The sequence below is a fragment of the Moschus berezovskii genome, chromosome 24, assembly GCF_049115385.1.
Source record: "Moschus berezovskii isolate FMDL1 chromosome 24, NW_MosBer_1.0, whole genome shotgun sequence".
Taxonomy (NCBI): Eukaryota; Metazoa; Chordata; class Mammalia; order Artiodactyla; family Moschidae; genus Moschus; species Moschus berezovskii.
Genome location: NC_142483.1, coordinates 399763 through 415209, shown reverse-complemented (window position 1 = coordinate 415209; position 15447 = coordinate 399763). Strand labels below are relative to the sequence as shown.

At 60.1% G+C, this 15447-nt stretch overlaps 1 protein-coding gene across 4 annotated transcripts in view; it reads left to right on the top strand.

Annotated features, from left to right (window-relative positions):
* Positions 1–7731, top strand: part of PLXNA1 (plexin A1) — a 38505-nt gene extending 30774 nt beyond the window's left edge. For 2 of the 4 annotated variants that reach the window (XM_055413398.2, XM_055413397.2), the window contains 9 exons: positions 330–476; positions 774–933; positions 1320–1423; positions 1547–1643; positions 1931–2121; positions 2233–2402; positions 3439–3651; positions 3753–3903; positions 4719–7731. In XM_055413398.2, the coding sequence (XP_055269373.2) occupies positions 330–476; positions 774–933; positions 1320–1423; positions 1547–1643; positions 1931–2121; positions 2233–2402; positions 3439–3651; positions 3753–3903; positions 4719–4814 (1329 nt within the window). In that variant the 3' untranslated portion in view covers positions 4815–7731. The remainder of the gene's footprint in view (positions 1–329; positions 477–773; positions 934–1319; positions 1424–1546; positions 1644–1930; positions 2122–2232; positions 2403–3438; positions 3652–3752; positions 3904–4718) is intronic. The other 2 variants (XR_008684114.2, XM_088832002.1) reach the window with 2 other exon arrangements.
* The last annotated feature ends 7716 nt before the right edge of the window (positions 7732–15447 follow it).

Here is a 15447-nt window from a genome sequence, read left to right as displayed (position 1 = left end):
CAGGGGGTCCCTGACCTCCCGTGGGCTTTGGTCACACCCAGTGCCGGGCCCGGCCTGGCCTCGTCCGCAGGTGGCACCAGCAGCCCTGGGCAAGAATCGGACTGGGCCCGCAGTCCTCCCGAGACCAGGTCGCCTGTCCCTCCGGGCCCTTGCTGAGCTTTCCTCCAGGAGTTTCAGACCCAAAAGGGTGATGGTCTCCCGTCAAGGGCTTTGTTCACATCCTCCTCGCACTTTGGGAGCGGAGTTCTCGCGTGGGGCAAGTCGCCCTTCCGGCAGGGCCAGGGCCGGGGCCGGGCCGGAGCCTGACACTCCTGGCCCTGTGCCCGCAGGAGTGTGCAGGGGAGCCGCTCTTTATGCTCTACTGCGCCATCAAGCAGCAGATGGAGAAGGGCCCCATCGACGCCATCACGGGCGAGGCGCGCTACTCGCTGAGCGAGGACAAGCTCATCCGGCAGCAGATTGACTATAAGACACTGGTGCGAAAGGGGACAGTGGGAGGCCGCGTGCCCCAAACCCCGCCCACCCTCACCTAAACCCCGCCCACCCTCACCTAAACCCCGGCCATGCACCACTGACCCCGCCCCACGCGCCACTCACCCCAAACCCCGCCCACCCTCACCTAAACCCCGCCCACACACCACTTACCCCCGCCCCCACGCGCCACTCACCCCAAACCCCGCCCACCGCCCCTCCATGTCCCCCCACCCTTCCCCCACCCACTGCCCAGGGAGGCGCAGGGAGCTGACCTCGACCTCGCGTTCTCTCATCCTCAGACCCTGAACTGCGTGAACCCCGAGAATGAGAACGCGCCTGAGGTGCCGGTGAAGGGGCTGAACTGTGATACGGTGACGCAGGTCAAGGAGAAGTTGCTGGATGCCGTGTACAAGGGCGTCCCCTACTCCCAACGGCCCAAGGCCGGGGACATGGACCTGGGTGAGCCCGGGAGGGGAGCTGGCCTAGATGGTGGGAGAGCAGGGCTGTGATCTTGGATGGGCTCCGCAGTCTCCTCCCCAGGGTGGTGGAGGCCGTGGAGGGTGGGGTCCCATTTGCACCTGGAGCTGGTGGCTCACTGGCTAACCAGGAGGACGAGCAGGGAGGGTACGGTCTGGTCTGGTCTGGCCCCGTGGTGGATGAGGCTGGGCGGTGGAGGGAGGCCCGAGCGCCAGGCTGAGAGGAGGGCACACACAGGGCCCTGGGGCCGCCTGGGGTGGTGTGTAGGGCCGCAGCTCTGTGCGGACAGCACGTGGGCCGGAGGCAGGGCCCGCCCCTCTGCTGCCCAGCGTCCACTCAGGGCGCCGGGACCTTGCCCTCCCCTGCAGAGTGGCGGCAGGGCCGCATGGCCCGCATCATCCTGCAGGACGAGGACGTCACCACCAAGATCGATAACGACTGGAAGAGGCTCAACACGCTGGCGCACTACCAGGTGGGCCGCCGGTGGCCGCCGCTCGCTGCCTCCCTGGAGCTGCCTGGGCCGGGAGGCTGAGGCCCCGGGGCAGAGGCCGGCTGCGGGCGCTGGTTCCCACGTCACCTGGTCCTCCGTCCACAGGTGACCGATGGGTCCTCGGTGGCCCTGGTGCCCAAGCAGACATCCGCCTACAACATCTCCAACTCGTCCACCTTCACCAAGTCCCTCAGCAGATATGGTGAGGGCTGGCCGGCGGTGGCAGGGGCAGGCCACTGACTCGGACAGGACGCTTGCCCCAGGCACTGTGGGGGCTGCCTGGGACGGCTTAGTCATGGCCCGTCCCTGGGCCACTTGGCCTCTCCCTGGGCAGCATGGGCTCCTCGCGGCCGTCACACGTGTCATCCCAGGGCATCGCTGTCCCCCCGGTTTTCAGATGGGGACACTGAGGCTCAGCCAGGGGCCCCAGCCGGGCGGGCGGGCGGATGAGGGTGCTGGACACCGCGGCTGACAGTGCGGTGCCCGCAGAGAGCATGCTGCGCACGGCCAGCAGCCCCGACAGCCTGCGCTCGCGCACCCCCATGATCACACCCGACTTGGAGAGCGGCACCAAACTGTGGCACCTGGTCAAGAACCATGACCATCTGGACCAGCGCGAGGGCGACCGCGGCAGCAAGATGGTCTCGGAGATCTACCTGACACGGCTGCTGGCCACCAAGGTGGGGGGCGGGCTGGGGGTGCCTGGGAGGGCGGGCCGGAGGTGGGGGGTGCGAGGGCCTGGCAAGGGCGGGGCGGCCCCTGAGCTGTGCCCCGCCCCCGCCCTCCCCCAGGGCACGCTGCAGAAGTTCGTGGACGACCTGTTCGAGACCATCTTCAGCACGGCGCACCGCGGCTCGGCCCTGCCGCTGGCCATCAAGTACATGTTCGACTTTCTGGACGAGCAGGCCGACCAGCATCAGATCCACGACGCGGACGTGCGCCACACCTGGAAGAGCAACTGGTAGGACGGGGCGGGGCGGGGCCGACCCCCTCTATGTGGGCCTCCCTGACTCAGCCCTCAGGAGAATCTGCTGCCCATCTCGCGGGGGCGCGTGAGCACAGGTGTACTCGCATGTCATTGGGCGTGCAGGATGGTGTGCCGGTGTGACCTTCTGTGTGAGACATGGCTCAGGGGCCCGGCCCGGGCTGCCTCCAGCAGTGAGGGTGACAGTGACAGCGACCCCCTCCCAGCCCGGGCCCCAGGCCAGCAGCCACTGCTCATCAGGCTCTCGCCTCCAGAGCGGACGGTGCACCCCTCAGAAGTTCTGTGCCTCTGGTCTCTTCCTCCTCGTGCCCTGACTCCTTCCAGCACCCTGGCCCCCTTGTGCTGCTGCTGCTCCGCAAGCCTCGTCCTCTCTGAGGGAGCCCACCTGGGCCTTCATCTCCACCTCTGCTGTCCACAGACTTTGAGGGGGTCCACAGGGCATGGGGGGAGGCAGCGTTGTGTAGGTCAGCATCGTCCAGGGGCATTCCTGGAATGACGGAAGTTTCCAGATGTGTACTGGCCACGTGGCCATGTGCAGCTGGGAGTATCAGACATAACTGGTGCAGCCAAGGACCTGGATTTTTAGCTTAGTGACCCATGGCTAGAGCTTTTAGCCCGGCTTGTGGCTGTCAAACAGGTTGGTGTTTGGGGTCAGAGGTCAGTTGTCTCTGGGAGCCCTTCCTGGTCTTGTTACCAAGACTCGCGTGGGCAGGAACAGGGGAGCTGAGTGGGCCCTGAATAGGCACTCAGGCCTGGAGGACCCTGGCTGTGCACACGAGTGACCCCGAGTGAGAGTGCCTCTGGGTGTGCACCCTTCACCCTGGGACTGTGGGCAGGGCGTGCAGCCCTCGCTGCCAGGCTTCTGGGCCCGTCTCTCCGGCTGCGTGGAGCCCCACAAATCGCTGCACAGGCTGGAGCCAGGAGGACGGGGAGGCCACAGGTCAGCCCCTCCCGCTGCGCCCCAGGGGTGGCCAAGGCCCCTCTGACGCTGCCTGCGCCCACTCGCCCGCAGCCTGCCCCTTCGCTTCTGGGTGAACGTGATCAAGAATCCTCAGTTCGTGTTCGACATCCACAAGAGCAGCATCACGGACGCCTGCCTATCAGTGGTGGCCCAGACCTTCATGGACTCCTGCTCCACGTCGGAGCACAAGCTGGGCAAGGACTCGCCCTCCAACAAGCTGCTCTACGCCAAGGACATCCCCAACTACAAGAGCTGGGTGGAGAGGTGGGCGTGGGCCAGGGATGGGAGACGCAGAGGGGGCGGGGCCAGGTGGGAGACGTACAGGGGGGTGGGTCGGGCCCTCACTCACATGCCCACTGCCACAGGTACTATGCTGACATTGCCAAGATGCCCGCCATCAGCGACCAGGATATGAGCGCCTACCTGGCCGAGCAGTCGCGGCTGCACCTGAGCCAGTTCAACAGCATGAGCGCCTTGCACGAGATCTACTCCTACATCACCAAGTACAAGGACGAGGTCAGTGCAGACTCGCCTCTGCCCCGGGCTGCTGGACAGGCCTGGTGTCCTTGGCCTTCACACCGGCTCTGCTGCTGGGGGTGGGCGCTGGGCCTCCCTGAGATGCTGGGGACAGAGGACTGAGCCACAGGCTGGAGAGGCCCATTGGGCACAGCTGGGGCCCAGTCCTGAGGGCAGGGTAGGCCCACTACAGCGCCTCCCGGGAGGAGGGTGGCGGTGGTTGTGGGGTATGTGGGCGTCAGGGGTGTGGGCTTCTCCCGGGCACACAGAACCTGACTGTCGGGGGCTGGAGAGCGGGGCGGGCACATCAGGAAGCGGGGTGAGGTGGGCGAGGGGGAGCCTGGTTCCCTGGGTCGAGAGGGTGGAGTGGTCAGCTCTGGAGACTTGGCCACAGAACTGGAATTGGGGGTGGCAGCGGAGCCGGGGGATGGTCAGCAGAGAGCCTGGGGCCAGCAGGCAGGGGCTGCGAGGGGAGGAGGGCCCGCCGTGACCTGGGGTGGGGCTCGGTGAGGGGCACAGAGACAGGGGCTGCGGGGGGAGGGCGGAGATGGCAACATGGCCGCTGGGGGGAGCCGCTGCACGCCCACAGGACACAGCACTGAGAGCAGAGGTCACTGAGGACCCCCGAGACACTGCAGCCCCAGGGACCTGGAGGGCTGGCAGGGGACACAAGCCCCGTTTGCATGGTTTCAGGGGAACAGGGTGGGGAGGAGGCCCTGGCGACCTGGGGGTCCTGGCTCCAAGCCCTCAGGCTCCGGCCGCGGGCACCGTGTGTGGCCCAGGAGCCTGCCTGAGGCCTCTGCCCGCCCCTGCAGATCCTGACAGCCCTGGAGAAGGATGAGCAGGCACGGCGGCAGCGGCTCCGTGGCAGGCTGGAGCAGGTGGTGGACACCATGGCCCTGAGTGGCTGAGCCACCAGCCCAACCTCCCGGCCAGTGGCAGCGAGCGAGAGGGCCCTGGCGGTGGCCTCCGCCTGGCGGCCAGAGCTGGAAGGTCCATGGAGGCATCCTCGCCCGCCGTGCCAGGGTCCTGCGCTGGGGCCAGGTGTGCAGCCCTGGATCCCGGCCCCCGCATCTCCTTCCCGCCTGTGGGGTCCCAGCTCTTCCTTGGTGTGGGTGAGGTGGTGTCTGCAGCTCTCCCCGCGCCCAGAGCTGTTTGCAGGGGGCCGGGGAGCCCAGGTGTGACCCGGCCCCCTCAGGACAGCAGGGGGACTGCCGGAGCCCTCCAGGAGGGAGAGGCGAGGCTGTGGAGGCCAGTGGGCCAGGCCTGGGGCTGGGTGGGCCAGTGTGCCTGCCTCCTGGGCAGAATCTGAGGGCTGGGCCTGGCTAGTGGCCTGGGCGGGGAGGCGGCACGCCCAGGGCCCCGCCGAGGGGAGCTGAAGTTGGCCTAGGCTGGTGCCACCCACCTGCCACGTCCCGGCGTCCCCATGCCCGCTGCCACCGCCATCCTCCGATTCACCGCGTGCTCTCCGCGGTCGAGGCCGGAGTGCTGCATCGACCTTGCCCAGAGAGAGGCCCCCGGCTCCCTCCTATGGAGGGGCTGCAGGACGGCTCCACGCGGGGCCCAGGCAACTTCCGGAAGGATTCAGGTCCCCTTCTGTCCTCAGGGCTGTGCCTCTGGGAGCCACTGGGGCCTGGGGCTCTGGGCCGTGAGTGCACGTTCCCCTTATTTATTCCCCCCTGAAACCTGCCCTGCCCCGGGCTGAGCTCTCTGCTGTGGAGGGCCCCGGAGCTGCCCTGATCAGCCTCCTGCCCACCCCCCAGCCTCCCACCCACCTTCCAATGGCTTCAGTCTGGCCCCTCAGCAGCGTGCTGGCTCCTTGGAGTGGGGGACGCTTGGGGGACGTTGCTCGTTTTTTAGGGGAACAAGGGAGCCCTGCTGTGCTTGGACAGCTGGAGCTGTGGGAGCCTCGGACCCTACCCAGTGGCCTGGCCGGGAGCAGGATGCAGTGACCAGAGGGCTTGGAGGTCGGGGCTGCCCACCCTGCCCTCAGCTAGCAAGAGTACACATTTTTAATTAAAAAACCTGTACATATATATACATATATATATATATATATATATATATGTGGCTCTGCCTGTCTCCAGCCCCAGTGGGGTCCTGTACAGTTAACTGGAGGAGGAGGAATTTTACAGTTTAGAGTAAGAGCAGAGGCACCGGGACAGCAGAACCAAATGGGCGTGGCTGGCGTCTCCCACTGGAGCGCCCGGGCCTCCGTGTCCACCTTCGGGGCAGCCTGTCTCCGTGTAGACGTGAGGACAGACTGCTTGGCCAAGAGCTTCCCGGAGGCAGGCCGTGGATTCCTGCATGACTGTGCTAGCGTTTAGTATGACTTGATCTTTTTAAAACTGCAAGTGTTGAATACTAGAGGTTGTTAGGCCCCTTTTTTTCATGTTTTTTAATTAATCAGTCACTTGTGAAGGCAGTGGCCCGTCCCCTTTTCAATTCACTTTTTTGACGGTACTACAGATCCCCGCGGACTTTTAAGGGACAGCTAACTGTGGCCGGCCCCGCGCCTTCCCCGACGCGGCGTGAGCCCACTGGAGAGCCTCCATCAGCTGAGCAGCTGCTCCCCCGCGGGAGGAGGGGTGAAGTCCGCCACCTCCTGACTCAGGAAGCTCCTGGAACTGGGGGTCAGAGGCCCCCAGGCCCCATGGGCGCTGAGTAGGGCTTGGGCCCCCACGTGGTGGGTGTCCAGCAGGAGCTCAGGCCAGGCAGGCTCCGGGTTCCTGTGTGTGGGTCTCTCCCCCTGAGTCTTCCCTGAAGCTGCTTCTGATCGAAGCCCCCGTTCTTCCAGCTCCACTCTGGCCAGGGAGCTCCTTGGCCCCCGCACCGCCCTCTTCAGAATCCAGTCCCCACCCCCTTCCTGGGCCTCCCTGGTCCTCGCGCCTGCCCTGTGGTCAGGTTGGCAAGCTGGGCAGTGGGGGACGCAGGAGCGGGGAGCCGCCAGCCCTGCCCAGCGCCGTGGCCTCGCAGAGCACAGAGGTGGGTCGGGGCGAGCACTTTAGCGCTGTCTGTTTACACGCGAGCCAATCACGGACCTGAGCCTGCCGTCCACCCGGCAGCACGGCCGAACCTCCTTCCCGGGGCAAGAGTCAGGCCGAGTCCTCGTCACCCAGGCCCTCTGCCTTTCTTGCCCTTTGCACCTCCATATCCTCCTGCCCAGCACTCTGACCCCGAGCCCAGCTCTGGCCTGAGGGCGGCTGGAGCACGGAGTGGAGCCCTGCTCTGTGCAGAGGCGGCCCCGGGGGCCCCTCTGCAGTCCTGGGGCCAGGAGGCTGGGCCAGACCACCCACCTGCCCGGACTCTAATGCTGCTGCCTGCTGCCCGGGGCTGCCTCCCTTGCTCTCGCCCGCACGCCTCTCAGGAGCGCCCGGGATGGCTCAGCCATGGTCGGGAGCCTGGCCTCTCCATATACCTCGAGCTTGCCCACACTCCTTGCCCCGGGCCCGGCCCCATCCCACAGGAGAGGCCCCCTCCCCCTGCTTTGCCCTTGCTGAGCGAGCCCTGCCTGGTTCTCCCCCCAGTGCTGGAGCTGAGGGCTCACGCCGTTGGTGCTACACAAGCTAGAATAGATATATTTAGAGAGAGAGATATTTTTAAGACGAAGCCCACAATTAGCTGTCCTTTAACGCCGCAGAGCCCCCACCCAAAAGAAGAGCGATTGCTCGGCGGCCTGAGCGGCCCCTTGGCCGCTGCCTCTCCTAGGGGCGGCGTGGCTGATGGCGCTAGGCTTGCAGGTTGTGTAAATACACGGCTATTTCCTATTTTCTGTCTCAGATTTAGTACTTGTAAATACATACACATTAAGGAGAGTAAACATTTTTGCTAAAACTCTCGGCTCCGGGTTTTCCTTGCTGGGAGGGGTCTAGGGTGGAGCCACAAGGGCTGCACAACAGCCAGCCCATCCCACCTCCCGTGCCCCACCCCACCCTGAGCAGCATTTCCCAGGGTATCAAGGCTTCTGCCCTCAGGGGATGACTGCAGCAGGGGCCTCCAGGACCACCACCTTTGTTCTTCAGTGGTCCCTGAATGTGGGGAGCCCAGCATCACACCTGGCCCCAGGGCCACCGTGCATTTCAGCCGAGACTTAAACCAGGGCTTGAGCCCCATCCAGAGGGTCCTGTTGACCTGGGACCCCCCCCCCCCATGTCAGAACAGGCAGGGTGTGACGGACCCCAGAGAGCGACCTGCACCTCTGCCTGTGCCTGACCTGCAGGCTGAGCCAGGTGGTGACAGTGATGAGGCTGATGGTCCCCTCGTGGTTCAGCCACTGTTCTAAGTGAACTGGTGTGGCGTTCACAACCACTCAGACACAGGAAAGCTGAAGGGCATGGTGGGGAGTGGCCTTGGGGGACTGAAAGCCAGCCACGCGGCAGGAGAGGTCCCCAGAGAAGCCGGTGGCGCTCCAGCCTGCCTGCAACATCGCCACCCGGAGAGCGCTGACAGTGGCCCATAAATCATCATCAGTACCTCCTGCTCCAAAAACTGGCCCATCCTGACAGCCGGTCCGCGGGGTGGCAAGCTCAGCGCCAGGCTCAATCACCAGAGAAATCAGTGTAATCAGCATGAAATTGCATCGGAAACAAATTTAGCAAACACAGTCCCATTTGGGGTGTGACGTGGCCTGTTCGCATAGCTCTGTCCCCTCCAGCTTTCCGGCGCAATCAGCCCTGCTGAGGGCCCCAGTCCCGCCGGCGGGCACGTGAATGCAGGCGTGGGTCTCTGGGCGCAATCAGTGCTCAAATCAAGTGGGATTGCGGGGAGTGGCCGGGGGTGGGGTGGGGATGCCGTCTGACTGTCGTGCACGTGGGAGCATCCAGGCTCTTAGCCCTGAGTGCGAAGGCCAGGGCTCGCCTGCTGCACCGGGCAGCGCATGGGGTGGGGGTGTCTGGTGGCCGACGTGAAGGCTCCAGCACGCTGGGCTAAGCCCTTCTGTGTGCCAAGCTCTGCATGAAGCCGTGGCGATGGGGAGGCAGGGTTCACGTAACAGCGCCTGGGAACACTCTAGTGACTGCACACGGGGCCTGTGGTGGCGGCCAGCTGGACAGACAGGAAGGGCCACCTGGAGAGGGGCAGTGGCCCTCGGGCCGGGGTGACTCGGGTGGCCGCGCTCCACCAGGGAGCAGAGGCTGGGTGGGCAGCAGGCGAGGCCAAAGGTGGCCCATGCTGAGGGGGGCCCCGGGCCCCAAGAGAAGCAGAGGCTGACCCAGGCTCCTTGGGAAGCAGGGAGCGCAGGCCCTCAATTGCACCTGGGGGCCGCGGGACCCTTCCCAGGCTCCTCCGGGGCGACAACGTCACCACGCGCCAGGCCCAAGCCGCCGCCCCATCCTGCACTTCCGCTTCCGGGCACGTGGCTCCCTTCCAGTCACGTGACTCCCTTCCAGTCGCGTGCCACCGCCCTTCACTTCCGGCCAGGAGGACGCCTCAGCGCTGTGGCCCGCAGGCTGCGCCCCGAAGCCCCGACGCTGTCCCCAGCCAGCCTTCCTCCCCGCGGCCCACTGGCCCTTGCTACCTCGTCCATCGGCCCCCAGGCCGGACGCTTCCCGCTCCCCGCCGCCCGCGCCCCCGAGGCCCAGTCTCTCCGGGACTCCACTCCCAGGTGTGACGCTGAGGGGACGGGGTGGGCGGTGGGCCGCGGAGCAGACTAGCGCGAGGAGGAGCCCCTTTTCCCTTGGTTGTGTGAGTTGATTTTCTGAGGGACGCGTTCCTCTCAAGTCTCTGGGGAAGGGCTCTCCCAGCTGGCGCGGCTCTCGGGCTCAGTACCCGCCTCCTGGGCCACACAGAGGGGAGCAGCCCTAGGCGACCCTGCGGGCGGACGGTGCCCTGGAGGGCGGAGCCGTCGCGACGGCCGGGGTCCTAGAGCCCCCGTCAGGCTGCCCCCAGTGCCGCCAGCACTGGAGTTCCACCAGCGAGGACTCAGGCAAGGGGTTGGGGGCCGGCGAGGGAGGCCCCTGCCCTACCTGGTGAGGAAGGGGTCAGAATGAGGGGCTGGGGGATAGCGCCCCGGTCTAGTGAGGCCAGCCGAGGCACAGAGATGCTGGGGGGGACGCCAGCTGCAGGAAGGATCCTGGGGTCCGGAAGAGGAGGCTGCTGAGCAGGGCGGGCAGCAGAGCAGTTTCCGGAGTCGCTGCAGAGGGGCTGCAGGTGCCCCCGAGCCGGGACGTTCGGTGAGGACCGAGGCCGAGGACCAGAGGTGAGCGGGATCGGGGCTGCTGCTCACACCACTCCGGGAAGACCTGCGTCCACTGTAGCCTAAGTTGATGGTACCCTGTGGAGTTGTGCAGGGCACCCCGTGTCCAGATGTACAGGACGTCCCTGAGTGGGTGAGGCACTTCCACTGGAGGCCGAGACAGGAGCAGACCTCCTTTCCTAGTGTCAGGAAGCCTTGTCACCTTTGTCGCAGGTCCCACCACCATCATGGGAAGAAGATAAAGGGAGGAAGAGCCCTGTTAGGGAGTTGAACTGTGACCTGGAACTTAAAATTTTCCCAAAGGAGATTGTTGATTTTATTTTTAATATTTATTTGGCCGTCTCTGATCTAAGTTGAGTCACATGGCACACAGGCTTCAGCAGTTGCCACAGAGGGGCTTAGTTGCTCCGCAGCATGTGAGATCTTAATTCCCCCACCAGGCATCGAACTTGGGTCCCCTGCATTGCAGGGTGGAATCTTAACCAATGGACCACCACGAAAGTCCCCAAAGGAGACTACTTAAATACCACTAGATTAAGATATTTGAAAGTTTAAGGTTTGTTCCTACTTCTCAGTAGGGCCGAAACTTGGAAGGAAGATTAAATAAAATGCAGACAATTAAGAAATTACATTAACAAGACACCAGCAGTGCTGTGTGCATCTTCAACCCCAGAGGCCATGCTGGGCTAGGGTGCAGGTGCTGAGCTCTGTGGCCTGAGTCCCTGGTCCTGGGAGCTGCTCCCCCTCCACACCCAGGGGAGTGCGCCTGTGGGGCTGTGACCCCAGCTGACCAGTCAGAGCATCCGTGCCTTTCAGGCTGAGCATACCTCGTCATCAGGAACAACTGTTTCCCCTGAAACTGCTGAAAAGAGTGAATACTCCTTAATGTGGGGTGCCTTGGGGTCAGGGGTGACACCAGCTCCAAAGTGTGGAGCTAAGAGTTGAGGGGAAGAGAGGGAGAGACTAGACTCCTGGACCCAGCCCCGCCAGTAGACAAGATCTCTTGTGACCTTCAGTTAATTAGCCAACAGATTCCTTTTTCTGGCTTTGCTCAAATTGATCTGTCGTGGGGATGTGGAGTGAATCTCTCACTGCTGGAGGCTCTGCTGCTGGGAGAGTTAGACGGGCCACCTGAGCTGAGACTACTGCTAATGAAAAACACACAGGATGTAAAATAGCTCATTAAAATTGTTTATGTTGACATGTTTGAAGTGATAATAATGGGGTAGACAGGCTTACCTAAGATGGTATTACATTTTATATGTTCCTTTTAACTTTTTAAATGTGGCCACTAGAGAATTTAAAACTATGTTTCTAGCTCATTTTCTGTTTCCACTGGACAGAGTGGGACTAGACCAATTTTCTAGAGATGAAGAGCGTGGTGTGCGTGTGTGCTGATGTCTGTCTTCACTGTCTAACAGAGGTTTCCTGGTTCCCTGTGGTGTGGTGGCTCTCCCCCAGCTTGGGGAGAGAACGGGGGAGGGAAGTGCTCTGACTGCGGTTTCCTCAGCAGCTCCGCTGGCCACTCAGTGTTCAACCCAGTGGTTCCTAGTCACACAGCTGGACGGCCACCACCGCAGTCCCTTTCAGAACCCAGCCACTGCCCCAGGAAAGCCCCCACGCCTGGTAATTCCCGCTCGCGCCCTCCCTCCCCAGCTCCTGCCCTGCTCATCTGCTCGCTGTCTCCGTAGATCGGCCTGCTCTGGGCGCTTGATGCGTGCAGTCCGTGGCCGTTTGTGTCTGGCTTCTCTCCCTCGGTGTCGTGTTTTCAGGGTTCATGTCTGGTAGCCTGCGTCACGCTTCGCTCCTTTGACGTCTGAATGATACTCCACTGCGTGGATGTATTCATCCATTCATCAGTTGAAGGGCGTTTGAGTTGTTTCTAGTTCTTGACTCAAGAACAATACTGCTGTGCATATTTGTGTACAGGTTTTTCTGTGAACATACGCTCATTCTCGCAGGCACGTGGCTAGGAGTGGCACTGCCAGATCATATGGTGACTCTCTATTTAGGGATGTAAGGACCTGCCTGCCTGATGCCACAGTGTCTGCACCGTTTTCCTTTCCCACTGTTAGTGCACCGGGGGCTTCCCTGGAGGCCAAGGCAGTGAAGAAGCTGCCTGCAGTGCAGGAGACCTAGGTTCCATCCTTGGTTTGGGAACATTCCCTGCAGAAGGGAATGGCAACCCACTCCAGTATTCTTGCCTGAAAATCCATGGGCAGAAAAGCGTGGCAGGCTACAGTCCTTGGGGTTGCAAAGAGTGGAACATGGCTGGACGACTGACACACACATTACTGCAGGAGGGCCCCAGTTCCTCTGAATTTGTACTAACACTAGTGATCCCCTGCCTTTCTGACCACTGCCATCTTAGGGGGTGTGAAGTCGTGTGCTGTGGCTTTGAGTTGCGTTTCCCTGGCGGCTCGTGATGCTGAGCGTCTTTTCGTCCTCTTATTGGTCACTCACTGGCTATGTGTTTTCTTTGGAGAAACATCTACTGTGATCTTCACATCACAGATATAGCAGAGTGTTCTGGACGTTAGCATTTCCAGTGGGGGCCACCCAGAGGCCCTCTCTTGACCTCTCCAGCCATGGTGCTGGGACTGTTCCGCTCACTCAGCACCTCCTCATGAAATCGTTGGTGCGTGTTTTGTGCAGCAAGCCCTCGTGGCCGCAGGCCTTGCCCCTGACCACGCTGCCCTGACTGACTTTCGTCTTCTGTTTGGGTTCCCCAGCTCTGACCCAGCGACTCCAGTGAAGCTCATGGCAGGTGGGGCTCATGCCTCCCAGGTGGTGGCGGGGGGTGGGAGCCTGCATCCCACCCATGTGTTTCCAGTTCTTTTCTTCCCTTGTTTCTCTAACGCCCCTACTCATGGAGCTTTGTGGGGGAGGCAAGGGGTCTCCATGGTGCCCCCCCGAAGCACCACAGTTATTTCTGGGTGAGCTGAACCAGGCCACAGAATGTTGTCCAGGAGTGTCACTGCCCGAGTCCCAGTCTCTGAAAGTTCCTTACAAACCACCAGGGCTCCTTGCTGGCCCTTGTAGAAGTCTGGGTCTTTTCCAGCCATCCCTTTCCCTGCCCCTGGCCCCTGGTATCAGGCCACAAGCAGCTGAGAGGGTGGAGTGTTCCCCAGCTTCACTCCCCATCGGTTGAGACTGTTGCCTGTGTCTCCATCCACGGAGGTCAGCGGACCGCTGGGAGGCCTGCTCAGACGTCAGCGAGAAGTGTGTGAAGCCCGGGCACTTCCTCGTGGTGGGCAGCCCTGGGTCGGAGCAGCCACGCAGCTGCAGAGCCGCTGCTGCTGGGGCGAGTGCCCAGCGTGCCTATAAAGCCCATTAAATCTCGGGTGGGGGCCCTTGAAGGCCGACAGGCAGCTGCTCTTGACTCTTGGATTCCTGCCAGCTGAAATACTTCCCATGGTAATTGACTCTGAGAACCCCTTCTGCCAGGAGGCTGGTTTGGAGTCAGGAAAAGGGATGTCCCAGCTCTGCACAGGGGTTCGCAGACCTGCCGGGTGTGAGGAGTAGACGACCTGCTGCCCTGGCGTGGACTCCTGGGTTGTAACCACTGGATTCTAGAAACTGAACAAGAGTCGAGTCTAGTCAGGTGATGGTTAGCATGTTTTAGCAAGAAAGTATTTTTTAATTGACAAGTACATTTTTTAGACATAATGCCATTGTACCCTTAGGAGACTGTAGTATAGTGTAAACATAACTTGTCACATGCACTGGGAAGCCAAAGACTTTATGTGACTTGACTCACTGCGATATTTGCTATACTGAGGTGGTCTGACACCAGACTTGTGGTAGCGCCATGGTATGTATGCCTGTGATTAGTTGTGATTGATAACTGCCCATCTCAGAGCAGAATCTGCAAAGCAGGCTTTGGAGAAATCAAAGTGCTCTTCTACACTGAGGACCATTCCCGCCACCCCCATGACTATGGCTCCCACTTTGCTCTGTGTCCAAACTCCACCATCCCGTGTGGAAGTCACTGTGGACTCAGTTCAAGTGGATCCAAGGCTGCCAGGGCAGATTGACTGCAAGAATGTCCCCGTTCCACTCCCAAAGACATTCTATGAAGCCACCATCACCCTGATACCAAAACCAAAGACACTACCAAAAAATAAAATTACCAGTATTGTTGATGAATATAGGTGTACGAATTTTCAACAAAGTATTAGCAAACCAAATCCAGCAACACATAAAGAAGATCATATGCCAGAACCAATTTGGATTCATCTTAGGGTCAAAAGGATGGTTCAGCATACACAAATCAATGTGATATACCACATCATTAAAAAGAAAAATTACAGCCACTGATCATCTCAATAAATGCAGAAAAAGCATTTGATAAAATTCAACATCCATTCATGATAAAAATCCTTATGAAAGTGGGTCTCAAGGGAACATATCACAGCATAGTGACAGCTATTTATGACAAGCCCACAGCCAATAAAGCCTTCCCACTAAAATCAGGAACAAGACAAGGATGTCCACTGTCACCACTTCTATTCAGCATATTATTAGACGTCCTAGACACACTAGTCAGTCAAGAAAAAGAAAAGGTGTTCAGAGTGGTAAGGAAGGGGTAAAATTGTCATCATTTGCAGATGACATAGAAAACCCTAAAGACCACACAAAAATTACTAGAACTGGTAAGTGAATTCAGCTAGGTAGCAGGATACAAGTTAACACACAGAAATTAGTTGTGTTTCTTTACACTAACAATGAAATATCATAAAGGGAATGTAAACAAACAGTTCCTTTTAAAACTGCATCAAAAAAGTACTTAGGAATAAAGGAGATGAAAGACATATGCAGAGCACTATAAAACATGAACAAAGAAAACTAAAGATGACTCAAGAAATGAAAAGCCATCCCATGCTCTTGGGCTGGAAAAATTAATATCATTAAAATGGCCATGCTACCCAAAGCAATCTACAGATTTAACGAGTTTGCTGTTAAACTGATATTTTTCAAAGAACTAGTCAAATAATCCTAAAACTTATATGGAACCAGAAAAGACCCAGAATTGCCAAAACAATCCTGAGGGAAGAGAACAAAGCAGGAGGCACAACCCTCCCAGACTTCAGACAGTGCTACAAAGCTACAGTCATCAAATGGCGTGGTACTGGCACAAAAAGAGTCATATGGATTACTGGAACAGAGGAGAAAACCCAGAAATAAATCCATATGCCTATGGTCAGTTAATCTTCAACAAAGGAGGCAATGGGGAATGCAACAGGGAAAAGACAAGCTCTTCAGCAAGTGGGAAAGTTGGACAACTGTGTGCAAATCGATGAAGTTAGACTATTACCACACCACACACAAAAATAAACTCAAAATGACTT